Source organism: Thamnophis elegans, chromosome 15 (assembly GCF_009769535.1).
Source record: "Thamnophis elegans isolate rThaEle1 chromosome 15, rThaEle1.pri, whole genome shotgun sequence".
NCBI classification, from domain to species: Eukaryota; Metazoa; Chordata; class Lepidosauria; order Squamata; family Colubridae; genus Thamnophis; species Thamnophis elegans.
Genome location: NC_045555.1, coordinates 44,598,885 through 44,625,026, shown reverse-complemented (window position 1 = coordinate 44,625,026; position 26,142 = coordinate 44,598,885). Strand labels below are relative to the sequence as shown.

Below are 26,142 nucleotides of genomic sequence, written 5' to 3'. Positions count from 1 at the left end.
TGAGGACCCAGACTGTGGGGGCGATATGCTGGCTCTGTAAACCGCTTAGAGAGGGCTGGAAGCCCTATGAAGCGGTATATAAGTCTAACTATTGCTATTGCTAGATAGATGATAGGTAGAAAAAGAGAGAGAGAGAGATGTAGGTAGGTAGGTAGAGATACATAGATAGATCATAGATTGATAGATCGATAGATTGATCAATAGATAGGTGATAGATAGATAGATTATAGATAGATAGATAGATAGATAGATAGATAGATAGATAGATAGATAGATAGATAGATAGATAGATAGGTTGACTCAGCCTTCCATCCTTCCGAGGTGGGTGAAATGAGGACCCGGATTGTTGTTAGGGGCGATATGCCGATTCTGTAAACCGCTTAGAGAGGGCTGAAAGCCCTATGTAGCGGTATATAAATCTAACTATTGCTATTGCTAGATAGATGATAGTTAGAAAAAGAGAGAGAGAGATGTAGGTAGGTAGGTAGAGATACATACATAGATCATAGATTGATAGATCGATAGATTGATCAATAGATAGGTGATAGATAGATAGATTACAGATAGATAGATAGGTAGGTAGGTAGGTAGGTAGGTAGGTAGGTAGGTAGGTAGGTAGATAGATAGATAGATAGATAGATAGATAGATAGATAGATAGATAGATAGATAGATAGATAGATAAATAAATAGATAAATAGATAAATAGATAGGTTGACTCAGCCTTCCATCCTTCCGAGGTGGGTGAAATGAGGACCCAGACTCTTGTTGGGGGCGATATGCTGACTCTGTAAACCGCTTAGAGAGGCCTGAAAGCCCTATGAAGCGCTATATAAGTCTAACTGCTATTGCTATTGCTAAAGGAGGACAAACATCGTTTTGGAAGACATTCATTCACAAGTCTTTTTTCCTGGGGGTTTTTTTTCAGAGATACAAAGGAAAACAAAAATTCACTTACTGCTTCTGTGAGTTGCTTGGCATAATATTCTTTATCTCCAGCAAATTTTTTCATCTCCTTGTTACGGAGAGTTTCCGCTTCTTTCGCCTGAGTTATAAGGTGCGTCTTTTCTGCCAGCCACTTCCTACGATCTGTTTCATGCTGTCCTTTGCGTTCCTGTTTTAAAAGGAGTAAGAGTTACACCTTTGCTTCTGCTGGAACTGAAAGTGCTCTCGAGACAAAAACCACTGAAATGTGAAAATCTCCACTCCCAATGTCCAACTCCCTCAAAACATGCCTGCCTTCCTGTCAAAACAGCAAGTGTTTAAATATCAAATTCACACGTAACATTGAACTCTAGTAGAAAAAGGGTCTCTTCATTTCATCTTGTTTCTTCTGAATTTGAGAAACACAGACTTCGTACAAAGCCAAGTGAACGTCTCATGAAAACTGTTTCTAATCAAGGAATCACAGGGGAATTTTTCCATCCCTGCCCATTATTCGCTGTCATTTCATGACATAAGAAGAGCCGAGGTGGCGCAGTGGTTAGGGTGCAGTACTGCAGGCCACTTCAGCTGACTGTTATCTGCAGTTCAGCGGTTCTAATCTCACCGGCTCAAGGTCGACTCAGCCTTCTATCCTTCCGAGGTAGGTGAAATGAGGACCCAGACTGTGGGGGCGATATGCTGACTCTGTAAACCGCTTAGAGAGGGCTGAAAGCCCTATGAAGCGGTATATAGTTCTAACTGCTATTGCTATGAAGTTGGGTCAAAATAAGCCAAGATGGAACGCTAATGGTGTGATTCCAGGTTTACAGGCCCAACATACATAGAAACAAGCAGAGCTTTGATTGCATCATTGCAGCTGCCATCTTGGATTTGCTGACCACGCCCTGGGGACACCCTTGCTGTATGTACATCCATTCACATCCATAGGGTGCATTATATTCACTTCTTTCATATTTTGGAAAGGGAAACAGGTTTTATTCCATCTCCAGTAATATTTGCCTTGAATCAGCTTCTGTTTTCCTTCAGGATCCTACTCATAGACTGAATATTCAGCTGAATAAGACTAAAGAGTGGGCGCATCCCAGTCCTTTTTTTATCAATTATGCTCAAAATGGTGGCTTCCTTCTTGCCATTAGCATTGGATTGCAATGTTAATACAAACCAAATAAGCCCTCCATTTTTAGAGCTGACAGCATCTAAGGAAATATGTTTTCCCATATATTCCTACCAGTGGTGGGTTTCAAAAATTGTTCGAACCCACTCTATGGGTGTGGCCTCCTTTGTGGGAGTGGCTTGCCGCCCATGTGACCAGATGGGAGTGGCTTGCCGCCCATGTGGCCGGATATGAAGATGCCGACGACACTTGTCAGAACCACCTTAAATGACCTCACACACAGCACTGGCATGCATAAGAATAGGATGTATACTTGTCTTTTAAAAGGCATCTTTGGTTTGCGTTAAAACAACTTCAACACACGCAATGTTCTGATTGCGCCACAAACGCAGTAGTCATCCTTACCTTTCACAGAGGCACTGAGTTTTATAAATAGGAGCATGATAGTGTAGAATAATCATATCCAAGGACCAGTGGTGGGTTTCAAAAAAGTTTGGAACCTCTTCTGTAGGTGGGGCCTGCTTTCCGGGTCCACTGGTGGAACCTCTTCTAACCGGTTCTACCGAATAGGTGCGAACTGGTAGGAACCCACCTCTGATTCCTACCCAAGAGCCTAAGTGTAGTTAGTGGGGCACTGAAATTTGTAACAATTAGAACAATGCTGTTTTAATCATACTGTTATAAAATCCTTGTTCTGACAAGACTACCAATGCTAGTTTATTAGGGGTTGTTTTTTTTTTTGAGAAACTAATTAAACAGGCAAGATCTCCACAAGTGGTTTGGCATGAAGTCCCATATTTGCCACTAAACATGACAGGAACTGACGCATTACCTCCAACTTCCCTTGCAATTGTTTTAATTGTTCATGAAGCAACTCGGCGTCCTTTGCCCAGCCTTCATTGGTGTCTTGCGGCCCCAGATCATTCTTCTGCTCCTTCAGCTCTTGGTGTTTTCTCTCCCATTCTTTCAATTCTACAGCGATACAAATGCATTAGCAAGTTGACATACAACTGACATACAGGATGACATACAGACCAAATGAATCCCATTAGCAGCAACTGAAGACAGTCACAATTTGCCTACAAAAAAATATATCACAGAATTCAAGCAGCCGGTGGAAGGTGAAACTTCAAACGATCAAGAGATTGGACAGGTCAAATTTCCTGCCACGTGAAACAAAGGGTGCAGCTTTCATGACTAAATACTCCTGCAAGTTGCATGTGTATCTATGTAGTTAGTCCTCCACTTACAACCACAACTGAGCGCAAGGCGTGCGTTGTTCCATGAGACATTCATTAAATGATCTTCTCCCCGTTGTACGGCCTTTCTTGCCTCAGTTCTTAAGTGAATCAGTAAAGCTGATAAGTTAGTTGTCAGGTTTCCAAAAAAAAATGACCTAATCGATTCATGAGTGTCGAGCCAAATTTCAAAGCAAATTATTTATTTATTAGGAGCATTTAATTTGGCAAGCCCTTTCTGCAGTCAGATCTGAGCCTTATTTGAATTATAGCTCAACTTTACCCTGTTCCTCCCCTCAGTCTGTGTCATAAATCGCATTCCCCAATGAGGTGCCCAAGTCTGCTGCGCTAATCTGAGATCCAACTCTCTAGCTGAAAGTATGAAAGAATCCGCTCTCCCCCCCCCCTTTTCTCACCATGGCAACTTTAGGAGTTGACATTTGTAACCCGGTTGTTAAGTGAATCTGGCTTCCCCATTGACTTTGCTTGTCAGAAGGTCACGTGATCCTGGGATGTAGCAACCGTCGTAAATATGAACTGGTTGCCAAGCATCTGAATCCTGATCACCTGATCATGGGGATGCTGCAAAGGTTGTAACTGTGAAAAGTGGACACCTTCGTCACTTCAAGCAGCCACTAAATAGCAATAGCAGTTAGACTTATATACCGCTTCATAGGGCTTTCAGCCCTCTCTAAGCAGTTTACAGAGTCAGCATATCCGCCCCCACAGTCTGGGTCCTCATTTCACCCACCTCGGAAGGATGGAAGGCTGAGTCAACCCTGAGCCGGTGAGATTTGAACCGCCGAACTGCAACTAGCAGTCAGCTGAAGTGGGCTGCAGTACTGCACTCTACCCACTGCGCCACCTCGGCTCTTGAAAATGAACTGTTGCAAGTCGTGGAAATGTTGCAAGTTGACTAAATGAACTTTTGCAACTAGATTTCTGGTTGAAATCTACATCTCGGCTTCGAAGGCCGCCTGGCATTTTTGTGTAAGGGAGCAGAGGGAATGTCAGTTGGTCTTACCTGAACTGCATGTCTCAAAGGTCCTGTGGGAGGAGTCACAGATGGGTATTCTCACGTCCAATCTGCCCGGAGACTGAGGTTAAATTCGAGGCCATTCCTATATACTTAAACTTCCTGGCTCTCCCAGATTAATTTCAGTCTCGGCCCGAAGGAGTATTGTTTTTTACTGGCTCTTCGTTTTGGACTTGAGAATTGTCCCTTTGTCCAACAGTGATTCCACCCACCTCACTTCCTTGCGTCTCTGTCTCTTTCTGTGTGTTGTGCAAAAGCTGGGCTTGCTGCTGTCAAAGTGAGAATCCCCAAGCCGCTGGCCAGTCAAGGGGGGGGGGGGGGGGGGCTCCAGGCAGTGCGCACAGATTGGACGTGAGAATACCCATCTGTGACTCCACCACAGGAGCTTTGAGACATGCAGTTCAGGTAAGACCAACTGACATTCCCTCTGCTCCCTTACACAAGGTCACTTTGGAGACTAATGCACACCATCCTCCATCGTGGCTTACCTGCTGTACACCTTTCATTCTCTGCTAAGGTGGCCTGAAGAATTTGATCTTGTTCGGACTGAGTCCGTTCTTGTTCCTCTAAGGTCAGTCTCATGTCGTCAATGATCTTCTCTTTGCACCGTACATCTAAAGTTTGGAATAAAAATGGCGACTCTTGTAAATCTTCTGTGCAGTCCTTCCACGAAGTGAATTCTTTGGGGAGCAGGGAGACATAGCTGTGGGCCTCAGGACCACTTTTCCAACCCAAGAGATTCCCTGCTTCAGCTTCCTGCTCTATCCAGAAAGGAAGCCTGCTAATGTGAGGAAAAGGGGTTTTATTGGTTCACCGACAAAAGGGCGAACGACAAAACCGCGCCCGACTAAACCGCGTCGCTGACGTCATCAACAGGGCGACAACAGCGCGGAGAAAGAAGCACGCTGTAAACCCTAAACCTAACCCTAATCCTAAACCTAACCCTAAACCTAACCCTTAATCTAATTCTAAATCTAACCCTAAACCTAACCCTTAACCTAACCCTAATCCTAAACCTAACCCTAAACCTAACCCTTAATCTAATTCTAAATCTAACCCTAAACCTAACCCTTAACCTAACCCTAACCCTTAACCTAACCCTAAACCTAACCCTTAATCTAATTCTAAATCTAACCCTAAACCTAACCCTTAACCTAACCCTAATCCTAAACCTAACCCTAAACCTAACCCTAAACCTAACCCTTAATCTAATTCTAAATCTAACCCTAAACCTAACCCTTAACCTAACCCTAATCCTAAACCTAACCCTAAACCTAACCCTTAATCTAATTCTAAATCTAACCCTAAACCTAACCCTTAACCTAACCCTAACCCTTAACCTAACCCTAAACCTAACCTTAACCCTTAACCTACCCTTAAAGCTAACCCTAAAGCTAACCCTTACCTTAAGTTAAATCGGCTTTCTTTCAACGCGCTATTTAAAGCGCCCTTCTTTCTCCGCACTGGCTGTTGTTGCCGCGTTGATGACGTCAGTGACGCGGTTTAGTTGGGCGCGGTTTAGTTGGGCGCGGTTTTGTCGTTCGCCCTTTTGTCGGGTCACGGTATCAACACAATATATAGATTAACAAAATGGTAAAATCCAGAGAGAATAAGAAGCAGAAACATTTAGAAGCATGGGCACATGTACCACACTGATTCTCATTCTCTCTCTCTCTGTTTCCTTCCTAGTGGTTTCATACCTTCACATGATTTTTGGTACTGCTGTAAAAGGTCATCCAGCTTCTTACTTAGATCATCCTGATTTGGACACAGAAATAAAAAACATCAGGCATAGGCACTAAACATTTTGTAAAAGTTTTTTTAAAAACATAAAAACTGGGTAATTCTAAAGTCAGTCACTGTGCTCAGTTTCGGGTAGCAGTCCTAAATACACAGAGTAGTAAACCACATGAAATTCAGTCTGTCTTTGAGTGGGTCTCTCTGGATCTTCACAGCCTTCACACGCAAAACACCAACTGTCTTCACCAGGAGATTCTCACGCAAAGCAGAACTGTCTTCACTAGGAGATTCTCACGCAAAACATCGACTGTCTTCACTAGGAGATTCTCACGCAAAGCATCGACTGTCTTCACTAGGAGATTCACACGCAAAGCACCGACTTCACTAGAAGATTCTCACGCAAACCACCGACTGTCTTCACTAGGAGATTCACACGCAAAGCACCGACTGTCTTCACTAGGAGATTCACACGCAAAGCAACGACTGTCTTCATTAGGAGATTCACACGCAAAGCATCGGCTGTCTTCACTAGGAGATTCTCACGCAAAGCACCGACTGTCTTCACTAGGAGATTCACACGCAAAGCATCGATTGTCTTCACTAGGAGATTCACACGCAAAGCACCGACTGTCTTCACTAGGAGATTCACACGCAAAGCATCGGCTGTCTTCACTAGGAGATTCTCACGCAAAGCACCGACTGTCTTCACTAGGAGATTTATACACAAAGCACCGACTGTCTTCACTGGGAGATTCACACGCAAAGCACCGACTGTCTTCACTAGGAGATTCTCACGCAAAGCATTGGCTGTCTTCACTAGGAGATTCTCACGCAAACCACCGGCTGTCTTCACTAGGAGATTCACACGCAAAGCATCGACTGTCTTCACTAGAAGATTCACACACAAAGAATCAACTGTCTTCACTAGGAGATTCATACGCAAAGCATCGACTGCCTTCACTAGGAGATTCTCACGCAAAGCACCGACTGTCTTCACTAGGAGATTCTCATGCAAAGCATCGACTGTCTTCACTAGGAGATTCACACTCAAAGCATCGACTGTCTTCACTAGAAGATTCACACACAAAGAATCAACTGTCTTCACTAGGAGATTCATACGCAAAGCATCGACTGTCTTCACTAGGAGATTCATCCGCAAAGCATCGACTGTCTTCACTAGATTCTCACGCAAAGCATCGACTGTCTTCACTAGGAGATTCACACACAAAGCACCGACTGTCTTCACTAGGAGATTCACACGCAAAGCATCGACTGTCTTCACTAGGAGATTCTCACGCAAAGCACCGACTGTCTTCACTAGGAGATTTATACACAAAGCACCGACTGTCTTCACTGGGAGATTCACACGCAAAGCACCGACTGTCTTCACTAGGAGATTCTCACGCAAAGCATTGGCTGTCTTCACTAGGAGATTCACACGCAAAGCATTGACTGTCTTCACTAGAAGATTCACACACAAAGAATCAACTGTCTTCACTAGGAGATTCATACGCAAAGCATCAACTGCCTTCACTAGGAGATTCTCACGCAAAGCACCGACTGTCTTCACTAGGAGATTCTCATGCAAAGCATCGACTGTCTTCACTAGGAGATTCACACTCAAAGCATCGACTGTCTTCACTAGAAGATTCACACACAAAGAATCAACTGTCTTCACTAGGAGATTCATACACAAAGCATCGACTGTCTTCACTAGGAGATTCATCCGCAAAGCATCGACTGTCTTCACTAGATTCTCACGCAAAGCATCGACTGTCTTCACTAGGAGATTCACACACAAAGCTTCGACTGTCTTCACTAGGAGATTCTCACGCAAACCACCGGCTGTCTTCACTAGGAGATTCACACGCAAAGCATCGACTGTCTTCACTAGAAGATTCACACACAAAGCTTCGACTGTCTTCACTAGGAGATTCTCACGCAAACCACCAACTGTCTTCACTAGGAGATTCACACACAAAGCATTGACTGTCTTCACTAGAAGATTCACACACAAAGCTTCGACTGTCTTCACTAGGAGATTCTCACGCAAACCACCAACTGTCTTCACTAGGAGATTCACACGCAAAGCTTCGACTGTCTTCACTAGGAGATTCTCACGCAAAGCATCGACTGTCTTCACTAGAAAATTCACACACAAAGCTTCGACTGTCTTCACTAGGAGATTCTCACGCAAAGCATCGACTGTCTTCACTAGAAAATTCACACACAAAGCTTCGACTGTCTTCACTAGGAGATTCACACACAAAGCATTGACTGTCTTCACTAGAAGATTCACACACAAAGCTTCGACTGTCTTCACTAGGAGATTCTCACGCAAACCACCGGTTGTCTTCACTAGGAGATTCTCACGCAAAGCACCGACTGTCTTCACTAGGAGATTCACACACAAAGCATCGACTGTCTCCACTAGGAGATTCATCCGCAAAGCACCGACTGTCTTCACTAGGAGCTTCACACGGAAAACACTGTCTTCACTAGGAGATTCACGCGCAAAGCACAGACTGCCCTCCAAGGGCCATGTTACGCAAGTCATCTTCAACACCCCTCACTCCCCTTATAACGTTACCAAGATGGAAACTTTCTGTTCGCACCTTCTTAAATTGCTGGATCGTCCGCTGCTTGAGATCCAGCTCTTGAGTTAGCTGTCCTTTGGCCTTCTCAAGTTCATTAACTTTACTCTGCAGCAATTTCTCTTCAGCACGCATGTTGCTCACCTGTAAAAAGATTCATTGGGGGTACATTATACTCAGTTGGAGAGAAAGTGCTACTTTCCCCACCTAACTGGGTTGCAATTTGAAATACAGAGGAGGAGGACAAATCAAGCATTGATGTGAGCAGAGAGAGGAAGTCCAGCAGTCCAACGTGTGTCATCTTTTGAAAGCAGAACTTCCAATAGCAGGGAAGAAAAAAAAAGATCTTGATCTGGACAAACTGCAAGGGAAAAAAATGAAACAGCCAGAAAAATCTGGGAGTTGATATTTTGGGCATTGAAATGGCCCAGTAATATTGGCCTAAAGAGGCTTTGAACAAAACTCAAGCAAAGAATATCCACCACCATCCATAAACTAGGATGGCGCAGTGGTTAGAGTGCTGTACTGCAGCCACTTCAACTGACTGATATCTGCAGTTCGGCGGTTCAAATCTCACCGGCTCAAGGTTGACTCAGCCTTCCATCCTTCCGAGGTGGGTGAAATGAGGACCCGGATTGTTGGGGGCGATATGCTGACTCTGTAAACCGCTTAGAGAGGGCTGAAAGCCCTATGAAGCGGTATATAAGTCTAACTGCTATTGCTATTGCTATAAACCTTCAAACGAGGTTCTCATCTGATGACCATGGAAGGCCAATCTGTTTAGTTTCTTCCTGGAATGCTTCAATTTAGCTCAATTTAACCATGTTCAAGCATGCTTAACCAAATTAGAAGTACAGGCAGTCCTCAACTTAACGACCACAATTGAGCCCCTGTTGTTAATCAAAACATGTGTTAAGTGAGATTTGCCTCATTTAATGGCCTTTCTTCCACCGTTGTGAAATGAATCATTGCAGTTGTTAAGTTAGCAATGTTGCGATGTAAATCTGGCCTCCCCGTTGACTTAGCAATAGCAGTTAGACTTATATACCGCTTCATAGGGCTTTCAGCCCCCTCTAAGCGGTTTACAGAGTCAGCATATTGCCCCCAACAACAATCCGGGTCCTCATTTTACCCACCTCGGAAGGATGGAAGGCTGAGTCAACCTTGAGCCGGTGAGATTTGAACCGCCGAACTGCAATCAGCTGAAGTAGCCTGCAGTGCTGCATTTAACCACTGCGCCACCTCGGCTCCCTACTTGTCAGAAGGTCAAAAAAAGGTGATCACACGACCCTGGGACACCACAACCGTCATAAATATGAACCAGTTGCCGAGCTCTAATGGTTGTTAAGTACGAAAAACGGTCATAAGTCACTTTTTTCAGTGCTGTTGTAATTGTGATCTGTCACTAAAATGAACTGTTGTAAGTCGAGGACTACCTGTAAGTGCAGAAGACGAAAGAAGAGTTGCATACAGAATGACGGAAAAAGATTTTTTTCTCTCTCTCCTTTTACAAACCTGTCTTTGAACCTGTTCAATCTGCTTTTTGGTATCAGCCAACTTCTCCTTCAGGTCTGCGTGTTCTTCATCTTTCTGCTGGATTTCTGCTTGTAGACGGGAAGAAAGATTGGTACTCTTTGATAGCTTTTCTTTCAACCTGAAAGAGAAACAACCAACCACTGTGCGTGAGTGCGAGAAAGAGAGAGTGAAGTCTTTTAGAAATAACTCCCTAAGCGGCCGAGTTCTAGTTTAACAAATCAGGAAGAGAGCCAAGAGTCAAACATATTTCAATAGCAAGATACAGGTAAAATGGCTCGGCCTCTACCTTGAAAATCTTCTTCTCGGATAGGAATGAACAATTATTTGGGCCTTTTAATTTTTCAGGTTGGTCTTTGCTTCCAAGAGACCCAGGGCATTTGGGACCCACTCCAGTACCGCTAAGTCATGGCAAGCAGTGTCCCTTGTATCAGAGGTGGGTTCCTACCAGTTCGCACCTATTCGGTAGAACCGGTTCGTCAAATCTACCGAACCGGTTAGAAGAGGTTCCACTAGTGGACCCGGAAAGCAGGCCACACCTACAGAAGAGGTTCCAACAATTTTTTGAAACCCATCACTGGTCCTTGGATATGATTATTCTACACTATCATGCTCCTATTTATAAAACTCAGTGCCTCTGTGGAAGGTAAGGATGACTACTGCGTTTGTGGCGCAATCAGAACATTGCGTGTGTTGAAGTTGTTTTAACGCAAACCAAAGATGCCTTTTAAAAACAAGTTTGCATCCTATTCTTATGCACGCCAGTGCTGTGTGCGGGATAATTTAAGGCGGTTCTGACAAGTGTCGTCGGCATCTTCATATCCAGTCACATGGGCGGGAAGCCACTCCCATCCGGTCACATGGGTGGCAAAGCCACTCCCACAAAGGAGGCCACACCCACAGAGTAGGTTCGAACAATTTTTGAAACCCACTACTGCCTTGTATGGGCCCAAAATATTCATTTCCAATTTTACAAGTTTTGTTAGTTATGCTCCCGGGGGATTATTTTAAAAAAATAATAGGAGACACTTAATACACCTATTTGGTATATGATCAGGAAATAGAACAAAGAAATAATGTCGTTTAAGGGATATTCAGGGAAAGCCACAAAGGGTCAGAAGCTATAGATAGACTATCTATGAGGCATAAGTTACACTAAAGCTATAGACTTGTGATGATGTGACTCTGGCACGCATACTCAAGGTGGCACACGAAGCCATGTTGCCCCCGCCCCAACAATTGGGGGGGGGGAGAAGGGTCTGAGCCCAGGTCTAAAATGTAATGTAACATCTTTAGGATTGATTAATATGATTAGGGGACTGGAGGCTAAAACATGAAGAACGGTTGCAGGAACTGGGTATGTCTAGTTTAATGAAAAGAAGGACTAGGGGAGACATGATAGCAGTCTTCCAATATCTCAGGGGTTGCCACAAAGAAGAGGGAATCAAGCTATTCTCCAAACCACCTGAAGGCAGAACAAGAAGCAATGGGTGGAAACTAATCAAGGAGGGAAGCAACCTAGAACTAAGGAGAAATTTCCTGACAGAACAATTAACCAGTGGATCAACTTGCCTCCAGAACTTGTGAATCCTCCAATACTGAAAGTATTGGAGCCGAGGTGGCGCAGTGGTTAGGGTGCCAGTACTGCAGGCCACTTCAGCTGACTGCTATCTGCAGTTCAGCGGTTCTAATCTCACCGGCTCAAGGTTGACTCAGCCTTCCATCCTTCCGAGGTGGGTAAAATGAGGACCCGGATTGTTGTTGGGGGTGATATGCTGATTCTGTAAACCGCTTAGAGAGGGCTGAAAGCCCTATGAAGCGGTATATAAGTCTAACTGCTATTGCTATTGCTAAGTTTTAAAGAAGAGTTTGGACAATCATTTGTCTGAAGTGGTGTATGGTTTCCTGCTAAGCAGGGGGTTAGACTAGAAGACCTCCACGGTCCCTTCCAACTCTGTTATTCTATTCTATTCTATTCTCAGACAAATCCCTCCTTAGATCACACAACATGAACAAAACCAGAAGCACGTTCAGACCTGCAAGGTTTTGTTTTCTAAAGCTTTATAATAAAGGTAACACTGATGTACGTGGTATTTGGCTTCCTAGCTTGGTCTCCCTTGAAAGCTGCCACTTCTATTGCATTTTGTCCAAAAGGAATATACAACTCATTCCAAAGACTGTTTATTGAGAAGCAGCCCCTATTATGTTCACAGTGCTTGCCCCAGAGCTACCATAGAAGTCTCTGCAGCGGTTTTATGGATGGCATTTAGATCCTAAAAAACTGGCCTCTATGTATCCGAATTTACAGCCTAAATGCTGGAGATGTGATTGTGCTGATGCTACATATTACCATATATGGTGGACTTGTAAAAAGGTAAAAGCATTTTGGATAAAAACATGGTGGATTATGCAAAATGTTCTTTAAAAAAGGATAAAGTTTACCCCTCAGTTATTCTTGTTAGGTATAACTACTGATTGTACTGTTTATTTATTTATTAGACTTATATACCGCTTCATAGGGCTTTCAGCCCTCTCTAAGCGGTTTACAATTATTATTATTTTTAGCAAATTGAGTCAGCATATCGGCCCCCACAGTCTGGGTCCTCATTTCACCTACCTCGGAAGGATAGAAGGCTGAGTCAACCTTGAGCCGGTGAGATTTGAACCGCTGAACTGCAGATCACAGTCAGCTAAAGTGGCCTGCAGTACTGCACCCTAACCACTGCGCCACCTCGGCTCTCTGTTATAGAGACTAATTTGATTTTGTATTTAATAACAGCAGCAAGACTGTTGGTGGCGCAATACTGGAAGAAGGAAGACTTGCCTACTATTCAAGAATGGACATTAAAAGCAACAAACTTAGCAGAGATGGCTAAAATATCAGCATATCTCAAGGACCACTCAAATGAGAGATATAAACTGGAGTGGAGAAGATGGATTGACTATACTCAAAATAAATACGGGACTAAGAAATTCCAGATAGTTTATGACTGAAGAAGCAAGGAATTATATAATCTGTTTAGAGTTAGCCTAGCAAGAGGAGTTAAAGCTCAAATGAAAGAGGATACTAACTATTTTTAAGTTTGTTTTAGAATATCTTTGTTAAAGATTTATACCCTGTATTTGTTCTGGGAAGTCGGGGGGGGGGGGGGAGGTTGGGGGGGTTGGGGGGGGGAGGGCAGGGAAGGGGAGGTAAACATTTGTAAAAGTTTTTTTTTTCTAAAATTTTCAATTAAAAAGAAAGAAGTCTCCATTTTGGTTTCTTATCACTGTCACTAGCTGTTATACTCTTTTAGACCATTTTCACTTAACTTTTAGAAACGAGTTCAGACAATGAGAAATGTGGTTATTTTTCTCGAATCAAGGGAACAGGAAATTAACCAACTTACATTAAGACAATAGGTTATTCAATGACTTCAACTACGCAAGCCTAGAAGTGGGAATTCAACTCCTAGAAAATATCCTAAATTAAGCACTTCTTGAGAGAGAGGAAAGAATGTACATGGTCTAATTTCACCCCGATATTTATATTTGTATCCATGTACTATTTAGCAGGCAAACAATAAAAAAACTTACCCTTTTGTGACTTGCTTCAACTCTTCACTCTTCTCTCTTTCAACTTCATTCAATCTCTTCAAGTCTAGAACCTCCACCTTCAGTTGTGATTCCCGATCCATGAATTGTCCGATTTTAGCTTCTGAAATGCCAAATTTCTCTTCCACGTCGCGAACCGATTGTTTCATCGCTAAAATAGCCGAATCTTTATCTTTCAGCGTTTTCTCTAAAGAAACGATTCTGGCATCTTTTGCCCTACACTCTTCCAATAAGTCCTCATTCGTTTTTATCCTCTCAACGGCTCTGTTTTCCCCTTCCTTATATTTTTCAGCATAAAAAGCGTTTTTCTGCTCCAGGTCCCTCAGCTGATTAAGGAGGGACGTCTTCTCCTGCGCAAACGCATCTCTCTGACTTATGGTTTCGCTCAGTTTCAATGTCAGCTGAGAATTCTCCTCCTCGGCCTGGGACGTTTTCCTCTTCAACTGTTCAATCTGTTGCATGAGGTCTGAAATGCAACTGCTTTTTTGAGACGAGGCGTTGATGATCTGCTGGCTTATTCTCCAGATGCCTTCAACGCTACAATGGAATGTGCTCTTTTGATCAGCATTAACACGAGTTGGCAAAGGGTCATCATCTCTTGACATAATTTCTTGCTTTGCCAAGTCAACATCTACCACAGGGCATGACCTGTTCAATAAACCCAATTCTGCATCAAGTGTCTTTACCTGTGATTTCTCTTCTACAGAGATTTGGCTAGCAGCACCTATCTCTTGAAGCAGAATCTGAATTTTTTCCTCCTGGCTTTTATTTCTCTCTTTCAGCGCGGCTAATTCAAGTGTTGCCTCCTCTTGAATTGCCTGCTGTCGCTGGAGCTCCCTATTCAAGCCAGAAACTCGTTCCTTTTCTAAAGAAAGAGCTTGAGACAATCTAGCAATTTCCCTGGAAAATCCCTCCTTCTCGTTTCCCTCTTTCTCCAACTTCTCTCTAAGCGAGGCCCCCTGAACTTCTAGCATTTTGATTTTCTCATCCAAGGCCACCGTGTCTCCCTTCCCCTTCGAAGGACAGGATTGCGTTTCGTCAGCTTCCTCGGAGACTACGGGATTGTTAGAACTGTGGCGAATGAATCCTACAAAAATTAAAAAAGATGGATTTTATTCAACTGTCAACGGCTGACATATTTGTAACAACGTGTTTTTTAAAAAAATTTGCCACGTGAATAAAAGATCTGAAAATGGTATTTCAGAGACCATTTTTAAGTTTCTTAAGAGACCGCCTGCTGCCAATTACCTCCCAAATACCCATTAGATCTCACAGGGTTGGCCTCCTCCAGGTGCCATCTACCAGCCAATGCCACCTGGCTACCACCCGGGGGAGGGCCTTCTCTGTGGCAGCTCCGGCCCTCTGGAATGAACTCCCCGCAGGGATTCGGACCCTCACCTATAGCAGTTAGACTTATATACCGCTTCATAGGGCTTTCAGCCCTCTCTAAGCGGTTTACAGAGTCAGCATATTGCCCCCACAGTCTGGGTCCTCATTTTACCCACCTCAGAAGGATGGAAGGCTGAGTCAACCTTTGAGCCGGTGAGATTTGAACTGCCGAACTGCAGCTTAGCAGTCAGCTGAAATGGCCTGCAGTACTGCACTCTAACCACTGCGCCACCTCGGCTCTAAGGCCTCTCTCCAGGCCTCTCTCCAGGCCTTCCGAAAAGCCGTCAAAACCTGGCTTTGCCGGTAGGCCTGGGGGTGATGAGTTCCCTCCCCTCTCGACATGTATGGTTGTGCAACTGTTGTCTACTTTTATTATTTGTATTTTGTCTTTTTATGTTCCCCTTTTCCCCCCTTGAATTGTTCGCCGCCCTGAGTCCTCCCGGAGAAGGGCGGCATACAAATAATAAAATTCTATTCTATTCTATTCTATTCCTTCAAATCAATTTTGGGGGAAACCAGACAGCTGACTTGCCTTACAAGTGTAGTTTAGTCTAGTCAATTTACTATCCTTGGGCAACTGTTTAAGAAGTTGACACTGTCGTGCAGACTAGCTTATCTGCAGCGATAGCAGTGCTTAAGGCAGAAGTCTAAATGAATATATAGTTTTGACACCATAAAACCTCCTGAAGTCTTTATTTCCTTATTTGTTGCTGTCAACAAAATATTTGTATTTGTATTTTATTATTTGTATGCCGCCCTTCTCCGGGAGGACTCCAGGCGGCGAACAATTCAAGGGGGAAAAAAGGGGAACATAAAAAAACAAAATACAAATAATAAAAGTAAACAACAGTCGCACAACCATACATGTCGAGATGGGAGGGAACTCATCACCCCCAGGCCTGCCGGCAAAGCCAGGTTTTGACGGCTTTTCGGAAGACCTGGAGAGAGGTGAGGGTCCGAATCCCTGCGGGGAGTTCATTCCAGAGGGCCGGAGCTGCCACAGAGAAGGCCCTCCCCCGGGTAATAGCCAGGTGGCATTGGCTGGTAGATGGCACCCGGAGGAGGCCAACCCTGTGAGATCTAATGGGTCTGTGGGAGGTAATTGGCAGCAGGCGGTCTCTCAAGTACCCAGATCCAATACCATGAAGGGCTTTATAAGTTACGACTAGCACCTTGAAGCGTATCCGGAGACTGATCGGTAACCAAAATAAAACATTATATTGTTATTTGATTTTTACATAAAGAGCCTTGGTGGCGGCACAGTGGTTAGAAAGCAGTACTGCAGGCTAACTCACTGCTCACTGCCAGGAGTTCAATCCTGAATGGCTCAAGATTGACTCAACCTTCCATCCTTCCGAGGTCGGTAAAATGAGGACCCAGATTGTTGATATCAGGCATGCCCCCTCCAATATCTAAGAAAGAAAAACCTCAGCTCCATTTGGATAGATATAAAGTACTTTTACTAGATATGAATAAAAAGCAGCTAAAAGAAAAGCAAGATCTTAGCCAAAAAGGAGCGAACATGTACATATCAAAGTTTTACCCGGCACACTCCCCGCAATTCCTCAACCCAGTGTCCAATCTGCAACTCCCTAAGGTGTCATGTGGGGTGCACCTTCAAAAAGCCTCATCAAGTTGGTATGCGAGACGGACGGCCTTGACCAAGCCCATCAGCATGCGCAGAAGATGGTGAGGACAAAACTCCCTTCTTTATAACTCCTCCAGCACCAGTAATTCCCCCTCCCAGATATCTCAAGCCCTCTCCCTCCCCGTTTCCATGGCAGCCAATCGCAAGCAAGGAAAATAGAGGCTGATAGTTGCGGGGGTAATGTGATGACTTTGTAAACCGCTTAGAGGAGGCTATAAAGCACTATGAAGCGCTATATAGCATATTTTTCAGAGTATAAAACGCACCTTTTTTCCTCAAAAAAGAGGCTGAAAATCTGAGTGCGTCTTATACACCAAATACAGCATTTTTTGCCTCCCGAAGCACCGCCTCCTTCACCCAAATGGCCTGCTGCCAATTACCTCCCAAAGACCCATTAGATCGCACAGGGTCGGCCTCCTCCGGGTTCCGTCTACCAGCCAATGCCACCTGGCTACGACCCGGGGGAGGGCCTTCTCTGTTGCAGCTCCGGCCCTTTGGAACGAACTCCCCGCGGAGATTCGGACCCTCACCTCTCTCCCTGCTTTCCGAAAAGCCGTTAAAACCTGGCTGTGTCGGCAGGCCTGGGGTCGATGAGTTCCCTTCCCCTCTCGACAGGTGTGGTTGTTGGTCATTTTAAATGTCTATTTTGTACTTGTATGTTTCCCTTGCCCGTTTAAGTTGTTCGCCGCCCTGAGTCCCTTTTTGGGAATAGGGCGGCATATAAATAAAATAAAACTTAAACTTAAAACATGCATACCCTCATGGAGGCTTTCAGAGAGCTCCTGGGGGCAGAAATGAGCAAATAATGGGCCATCCCCCCCCCCCAGCTCACAGCACTCTATAAGCCTCCATAGTATTTAGTATTTAGTATTTTATTGTCACTTATAGGCCGCCCTTTTCCCTGAGGGGACTCAGGGCGGCTTACAACTCATGGGAAGGGGGTGCAAAACAGAAAGTAAAATAATATGTGAGTACAAATAATAATAGCAATAAAACACAACATTCATTCAACATTCGGGTGGGGTGTATGAAGATCTTATCCCCAGGCCTGACGGGATAGCCAGATCTTAAGGGCTGTGCGGAAGCTCTGGACTGTGGTGAGGGTGCGAATCTCTACGGGGAGATCGTTCCAAAGGGTCGGAGCTGCTACTGAGAAGGCTCTCCTCCGTGTAGTCGCCAGTCGGCACTGACTGGCGGATGGAACTCGGAGGAGGCCCACTCTGTGCGATCTGATGGCCATAAGGCCATGCATGCAATTTTTTGACAAACAACGGGCCCTTTTTCACAAAAAACGGGGTCATTTCCCCCCCCCCCGGAGCACTCTGCAAGCCCCCCCCCCAGCTATTCATGCCTCTTTTTTGGTGGGGGGGAAGGCTCATTTTCATGAGGTTTGCAGAGTGCAAAAACTTTTTTTCCCCTTTTAGAAAGCTGTTTAACTGATTGATGAGAATTAGATTAATCGAGTGCTGTGCCAGCAGAAACAAAGTCTTAGGTGCTGCAGATTGTCCGCGATTTCCTTCTCTAGCACATGGATAAATACACCTGGAAACATCTACCTACCTACCTACTCTCTCTCTCTCTCTCTACCTATTGTATTTCTCCCCCCCCCCCTCTATCTACCTACCTTCCTTCTTTTATCACAGACATCTGATGTTTGGGAAAGAGAAAGTAGTAAAAAAGGGGGGAAGATTTATTTTTAATTTATCAAAAAGTCCAACAGCATATTTCATTTTTTTAATAATACAATACAATACAATAGTAGAGTTGGAAGGGACCTTGGAGGTCTTCTAGTCCAACCCCCTGCCTAGGCAGGAAACCCTATACCGTTTCAGACAAATGGCTATCCAACATCTTCTTAAAGACTTCCAGTGTTGTGGCATTCACAACTTCTGGAGGCAAGTTGTTCCACTGATTAATTGTTCTGTCAGGAAATTTCCTCAGTTCTAAGTTGCTTCTCTCCTTGATTAATTTCCACCCATTGCTTCTTGTTCTGCCCTCAGGTGCTTTGGAGAATAGTTTGACTCCCTCTTCTTTGTGGCAACCCCTGAGATATTGGAACACTGCTATCATGTCTCCCCTAGTCCTTCTTTTCATTAAACTAGACATACCCAGTTCCTGCAACCGTTCTTCCTATGTTTTAGCCTCCAGTCCCCTAATCCTCTTTATTGCTCTTCTCTGCACTCTTTCCAGAGTCTCCACATCTTTTCTACATCGTGGCGACCAAAACTGAATGCCGTATTCCAAGTGTGGCCTTACCAAGGCATTATAAGGTGGTATTAACACTTCACGTGATCTTGATTCTATCCCTCTGTTTATGATAAGGACCAATTTAGTATTTTAAATCTCATTGTTGGTGGTAGGGATTTTTCTCTGTTGAAGGCAAGGGACATGTTTTTTCTAGTTTGAAAAATTAAGAAAAAAATAACGGGGAAAAACCAATAGAAAATAGGATGTAATGTTGCATTGAAACTATACTTTTATTTGTTTGTATGTAGCTTAGAAAATTGTTATGAGTGGAGGAAAAAATCAGGACAGAATACTTTGCACATTTGTGAAGAAATCCTTAATTTTCCTGCGTGTGATATGAGAGGGGCTACTCATGGGTATCAACACAGCCTGATTGATCCAGAGACTGAAGGAATTTCTTAGCCACACCTCTTCCTCCCTTCTGGCTCCCAGTTTCCTTCAGTCTTTGGTCCAAGCAGTCTGTGTTTTTTGGCTCCTGCTTGAACTATTAAAGCTATCTTTATTTGACTAATTGGATATTGTAAAATTCTAAATTACCTGAGCTGCTGGCTGTAAAGAGGCCGTTTTTCCATTGCCATTTGGAGGGGGTGGAGAGCCAGATTGGCATTCCCCCCCACCCCCCGATTGCCACGTGGATGGCTGCCCGGTCCCTGGGAATTCGGGGGTGACAGCCAGTGACGTGCGGTGAGCTTTATGGCTGGTGAGGCAGCAATTGTTTTAGACTTGTGGACTTCAACTCCCAGAATTCCACAGCCAGGCATGCTCAGTTCCGATTTAAAGCGACAGCATTTTCCCCCCTTGAAAAATAAGTTTTCCCATTTTTTTTCTTCTCCCTCCCCCTCCTTCCTCCCTCTCTCCCTCCCTCCCCCCTCTCTCAAACAGACACACGCACACAGAGAAGTTGGATCCCTCCCCCATTCACTCACTCTCAAACAAACACAAATGTTGGATTGGATATATTTTCCAAAGGCTTGAAAGCAGCTCCTCTGCCATACCCCCCCTTCCCCTGCTGCCTTCCGATCAAACTTTTTGAATTCCTCCCCCCTCCCCACACACGGACCTTTTCCAGCTGTTTCAGAGACGATTTCAACTCTGCTTCTGCCTGCCCTGCCCTGCCCTCATGAAAGGCCAGAGCTCTGAGTCAGACTGAGCTAGTTGCTCCCAGAGAACTCTAAAAAGCCTCTAAAAATGCCCTCTACAGGAGGCGAGAGAACACGTGCCTCCTTTGCATAAGGAATTTTTTGCTTGTTAACCCTTGCTTAACTCTTAAAAGGCGAAAAATTCCTTATGCACAGGAGGCCCCTATTTCTCTGGCCTCCTCCTATGGTTAACACAAAGCACTGTTCCAAGTCACTGTGAATCTGGCAGCAACTACCTTGGCTTTAATTATTTTAAAAAAAATCTTTAAAATTCTTTTTCTTTTCCTCATAACTGGTGAGGCCACGCCTCCCCTGCCTCTAGTGACTTCACGTCCCTGGTGACAGCCTCCTCTTCACAGCTCCTTAGGAAAGGCTGCTCTGGCAAGGTTGGTCTGGCAGAGTTTTAGCACCAAGTGGCGGCCACTGCACCACTCTGATGAGAAACGCACATACTACATGGAAAAGGCGAATGTTCCATTTAAAGATGTTTATTTCGGATTTTTATAAAAAAATAATAAGAGTTCGTGACAGATGCACATCTGATGTGACCGCCTTTTCTTCTGGTTCTCAACTTTTTAATTCTGTACTTTTATTAACTTTTCATTTCGATATAGAAGTAATTCTAGACCTCAGCAGCCTTTCGGTATATGCAGAACTGGAAGCAATAATACCTTGCTTTGGAGGGGGCCCTTCTTCATCCCTTTCTAAATATCGTTTCCTTCTTGATTCAACGCTTTTCTCCTTGGATTCACTGTTGTTTTCCTGCTGCATATCCTGCTTTATATTCGCAATGGCGACCTCCTGCATTAAGACAAAGAAAACCAATTCTTAAAGGTCAGAATCTTTAACAATTCACATGCTTTGCTATTTCTAGTTTAAATGACTCCTACAATAAAAAAAAAGATAAATACGATCCCCCCACCCCAATTGCTACTCACAGATAGCAATAGCAGTTAGACTTCTATACCGCTTCATAGGGCTTTCAGCCCTCTCTAAGCGGTTTACAGTCAGCATATCGCCCCCCACAGTCCGGGTCCTTATTTCACCCACCTCGGAAGAATGGAAGGCTGAGTCAACCCTGAGCCGGTGAGATTTGAACCGCCGAACTGCAGATAACAGTCAGCTGAAGTGGCCTGCAGTACAGCACTCTAACCACTGCGCCACCTTGGCTCTCGGCTGGAATGTAGCATTCCAGACAATGTCAAGATCACTTATTTTAGATACTCTGCTAAGTTTCACTAACTCCTTACATCTTGGGTGGCAAGGTGGCTCAGCGATTCAGACACTGGACTTGTCAGCTGGAAAGCTGAGAGCCCATGTTCGAGACCTAAGCCCCGCACGACGGAGTGAACTCCCATTCTCACTCCAGATAGCAATAGCAGTTAGACTTATATACCACTTCATAGAGCTTTCAGCCCTCTCTAAGCGGTTTACAGAGTCAGCATATCGCCCCCAACAACAATCCGGGTCCTCATTTCACCCACCTCGGAAGGATGGAAGGCTGAGTCAACCCTGAGCCGGTGAGATATGAACAGCCGAACTGCAGAACTGCAGTCAGCTGAAGCAGCCTGCAGTGCTGCACTCTAACCACTGCGCCACCTCGTCTCTAAACAGAACAACTGTCCTTCAAAAGGTATCACGAGACATCGGTCTTCCTCTCTCTCTCTCTCTCGTGGAAGTTGCTCTTTGAAGGTTTAAATCATGTATGTCAGTGGTTCTCAATCTTTTCTTCATCATGGACCCCCGCTTTAAATACCTTTTATGGCCACGGAGCACCAAGACCTAACCACCGATGTATGCTATTAGAATGAACAGAATAGAAAAGAATAGAATAGAATAGAGTAGAGTAGAGTAGAGTAGAATGGGAATGGGAACAGAACACAACAGAATTCTTTATTGGCCAAGTGTGATTGGACACACAAGGAATTTGTCTTTGATGCAAATGCTTTTAGTGTACATAAAAGAAAAGATACATTGATCACGAATTATAAATTACAACACTTAATGATAGTCCTAGGGTACAAATAAACAATCAAGTCATACTAGGAACTTATCAATATAAATCGTAAGGATACATTTACAGTCCTGCAGTGCCGAGGTGGCGCAGTGGTTAGAGTGCAATACTGCAGGCTACTTCAGCTGACTGCTAGTTCGGCAGATCGGCTGTTCAAATCTCACCGGCTCAGGGTTGACTCAGCCTTCCATCCTTCCGAGGTGGGTAAAATGAGGACCCAGATTGTTGTTGGGGGCGATATGCTGACTCTGTAAACCGCTTAGAGAGGGCTGAAAGCCCTACGAAGCGGTATATAAGTCTAACTGCTATTGCTATAAGTGGGAGGAGATGGGTGATAGGAACAATGAGAAGACTAATAGTAATGCAAGCTTAGTGAATGGTTTGACAGTAGTGAGGGAATTATTTGTTTAGCAGAGTGATGGCGTTCGGGAAAAACTGTTCCTGTGTCTAGTTGTCCTGGTGTGCAGTGCCCTATAGCGTCGTTTTGAGGGCAGAAGTTGAAACTATTTATGTCCAGGATGCGATGGGTCCGTAAATATTTTCACAACCCTCTTTTTGACTCATGCAGTACGCAGGCCCTCAATGGAAGGCAGGTTGGCAGTAACTGTTTTTTTCTGCATTTCTGAAGTCTGTGTCGGTCTTGTTGAGTTGCAAAGCCAAACCAGAACAGTCATAGAGGTGCAGATGACAGACTCAAATCAAGAGAACATCAACTTGCCTGGGAAAACATTTCGAGGTGCGAGAATCACACTTCCCACGCTGCTTAAGAAGTTGCTCCCTAAAGCTCCTTATGTTTTAGGAACAGCTTGTTGTAATGACATGAAAAATGAGGACACCACAAAAAGTTTTTATGCCTACGCAAGGCTGAGTGCCTTTTTCAACGGGGATGGTCTTAGTGGTTCCACCACAAAACCGCGGTAGACTACAGCGTGTACGTGACGTCATCACAGCGCGACGAAAACAGCACGCTGTGAGCGGTAAACTTAAAATTAACGCGAAAACCTTACCCTAACCCCTCCCAAACCTAACCCTAAACCTAACCCTAAGCCTAACCCTAAACCTAACCCTATACCTAACCCTTAACCTAACGCTAACCCTTAACCTAACCCTAACGCTTAACGTAACCCTAAACCTAATCCTAACCCTTAACCTAACCCTAACCCTAACCCTTACCTTTATGTGAATCGGCTTGCTTTAAAAGCGCTTTTTAAACCGCCCTTTTTTCTCCGCGGTCGTATTTGTCGCGCTGATGATGACGTCACGTACGCGCTTTAATCGGGCGCGCTTTAGTGGACCGCGGTTTTGACGGGTCATGGGTCTTAGTTACTGTCCACTTACTTTTAAATCTTGGTACATCAATGCACATATTTCAATGAGATTGTCAGGAGCTGCTTCATTGAATTCTTGTAAGTCATACTACTGATAGTATCTATCTGGCTGGTCTTCTTTGATTTATTTATTTTCACGCTTCAGGGTTTTCTTCATTGACTCCGGCCTCTATGTGCCAAAATTATTTAATTTTGCTTTAGCTTCATTATTACAACTTCCATTTAGCTCTCTGGATTTATTTCATCTAGTACTGAACTTGATTCCATCCACTCAAAGGTATTCTGAGCCATCTTGGAGCCAAGGTGGCGCGGTGGTTAAATGCAGCACTGCAGGCTACGTCAGCTGACTGCAGTTCTGCAGTTCGGCGGTTCAAATCTCACCGGCTCAGGGTTGACTCAGCCTTCCATCCTTCCGAGGTGGGTAAAATGAGGACCCGGATTGTTGTTGGGGGCAATATGCTGACTCTGTAAACCGCTTAGAGAGGGCTGAAAGCCCTATGAAGCGGTATATAAGTCTAACTGCTATTGCTATCTTCACCGGCACAATTCGAAAGCATCAATTTTTCTTCATTACTTTTTTCCTGATGGCTCTACATTGCAATTGGGAGAGCCATGACATGAGCAATATGTAACTTTGGGGACAATTTCTCGGCACATTAATTATCAGAGATGCCACCTCACGGTCTGACATACATGTTTTGACCATGTTTCTTATTGATTTTCTCCCAAATAAATTGTAAGTGGTGCCCTGCTGGATAAGACCCCCTGGGGCCATCTAGTCCAGCACTCTTTCACACAGTGGCCAACCAGCTCCACAAAGAAACCCACTTGTCTTCTAGCACAGGGGTCCCCAACCTTGGCAACTATAAGGCTGGCGGACTTCAACTCCCAGAATTCCAAAGCTGGCTGGGGAATTCTGGGAGCTGAAGTCCACCAGGCTTAAAGTTGCCAAGGTTGGAGAGCCCTGTTTAGCAGATGGCCTTCAGAGGTGGTCACCCTGCCATCAAAGGCTAAGAGTCACTGATCACCTTGACTTCCATGAATTGATCCAATTCTTTTCGGAAGGCAGCCAAACTATTAGCAAGCACCACATTTCATGGTAAGCATCTCTCTAGACATCTAGCTTCAGCCCTCAAGACAGAGTTTTGATTTCATTTGATTTTCATTTCATTTCAGGGTATTGTTGTTGGTTTCATCTTAAATGATGTCACAGATTTCAAGTTCTTCAGGCACTTGACTTGCCAAATCTAAGCCATTAAAGCAACTATTTGCGTCTGCCAAAATAAAGGAATAGCGCCGAGGTAATATTTTCTTGGTCAGGTGACTTTGTTTCCTTTAGTTTCAGTTAGGGAAGGGAAAGAAAGAGAGTGGGTAGGAAGGGGAAGAAGAGTAGGGGAGGGATAAAGGAAGAAGGAAGGGAAAGGACAGGAGGGAGGGAGGGAGGGAGGAAGGAAGGAAGGAAGGAAGGAAGGAAGGAAGGAAGGAAGGAAGGAAGGAAGGGAGAAAGGAAAGGAAAAATAAGCTAGTGTTAAAACAGACAGATGGGATGGTAAATAAAGCAACCCAAACTGTATATTATAATCTTTTAAATAGAATAATAAATGTATAAGAATGAGAAATGTAAAGAAGAATATTAACTATATGAATGTATACCTAGAATTGTATGTAAGAGGAAAAAAAAATTAAAAAAGCGTGATTAGGGTTAAGGAAAGAGTTAGGGTTAGGTTTAGGGTTATTACGTTGTTTTCGCGTTGTTTGTTGAAGTCGCGCTTTTGTCGGCGCGATTTCGACCTCACGGTTTTCTCGGCGCGGTTTTGTCGTGCGCGGTTTTGTCGGTGAACCGACTGCCTCTAGGAGGTCAGACATTTTTTCTAATGTCCAACAGCAAGCCAAACATTACTTTTCTTCCTGCAGTTACGTTCCAATATGGGCAAAATAAAAACAAAACCATAGAGTAGAAAATCAAAGAGTGGGGAAACGTATTTGTCCCGCTATTTTCAAAAGTCTTTAGCTTAAAAGATTGGAAACATAAAGGCTGACTTATTAAAAAAAAATAACATTGGAAAGGTTGTCTTTGGAGCCCAATTCTAACTGACTGTTGGATTACCTCTAAAAGCTTAGCAAACCTTGACATTAACAGGAGACACAGCTACATCAGCCCTTCATGGCATCGGACCTGGGTACCTGAGAGACCGCCTCCTGCCGATCACCTCCCATAGACCGATTCGATCACACAGGTTAGGTCTCCTCCGGATTCCATCTGCCAGCCAATGTCGGCTGGCGACTCCCCGGGGGAGAGCCTTCTCTGTCGCAGCTCCGGCCCTCTGGAACGATCTCCCCGTGGAGATCCGGACCCTTACTACCCTCCCGGCCTTCCGCAAAGCCACCAAGTCCTGGCTGCTCCAGCAGGCCGGGGGGCCCTCGATATATCCAGCCCCCCGGAGATTGTGATTGTTGTATATTTTAATATTGTTTGTGTATTATTCCCCCCTCCCTTGTTTTATTGTAAGCCGCCCGGAGTCCTTCGGGAGTGGGCGGCATACAAATCAATAAAACTATAAACTATAAACTAACTACATCTTTGA

General features: G+C 44.4%; 1 protein-coding gene across 1 annotated transcript in view; it reads right to left on the bottom strand.

Moving 5' to 3' along the window:
- Positions 1–26,142, bottom strand: part of KIF20B (kinesin family member 20B) — an 84,507-nt gene that overhangs the window by 18,474 nt on the left and 39,891 nt on the right. The window contains exons 19-26 of the mRNA XM_032232352.1: positions 20,887–21,016; positions 13,775–14,879; positions 10,181–10,319; positions 8,687–8,809; positions 6,032–6,089; positions 4,820–4,945; positions 2,890–3,029; positions 957–1,112 (exon numbers count right to left, since the gene is read on the bottom strand). Coding sequence (XP_032088243.1) covers positions 957–1,112; positions 2,890–3,029; positions 4,820–4,945; positions 6,032–6,089; positions 8,687–8,809; positions 10,181–10,319; positions 13,775–14,879; positions 20,887–21,016 — 1,977 coding nt within the window. The remainder of the gene's footprint in view (positions 1–956; positions 1,113–2,889; positions 3,030–4,819; positions 4,946–6,031; positions 6,090–8,686; positions 8,810–10,180; positions 10,320–13,774; positions 14,880–20,886; positions 21,017–26,142) is intronic.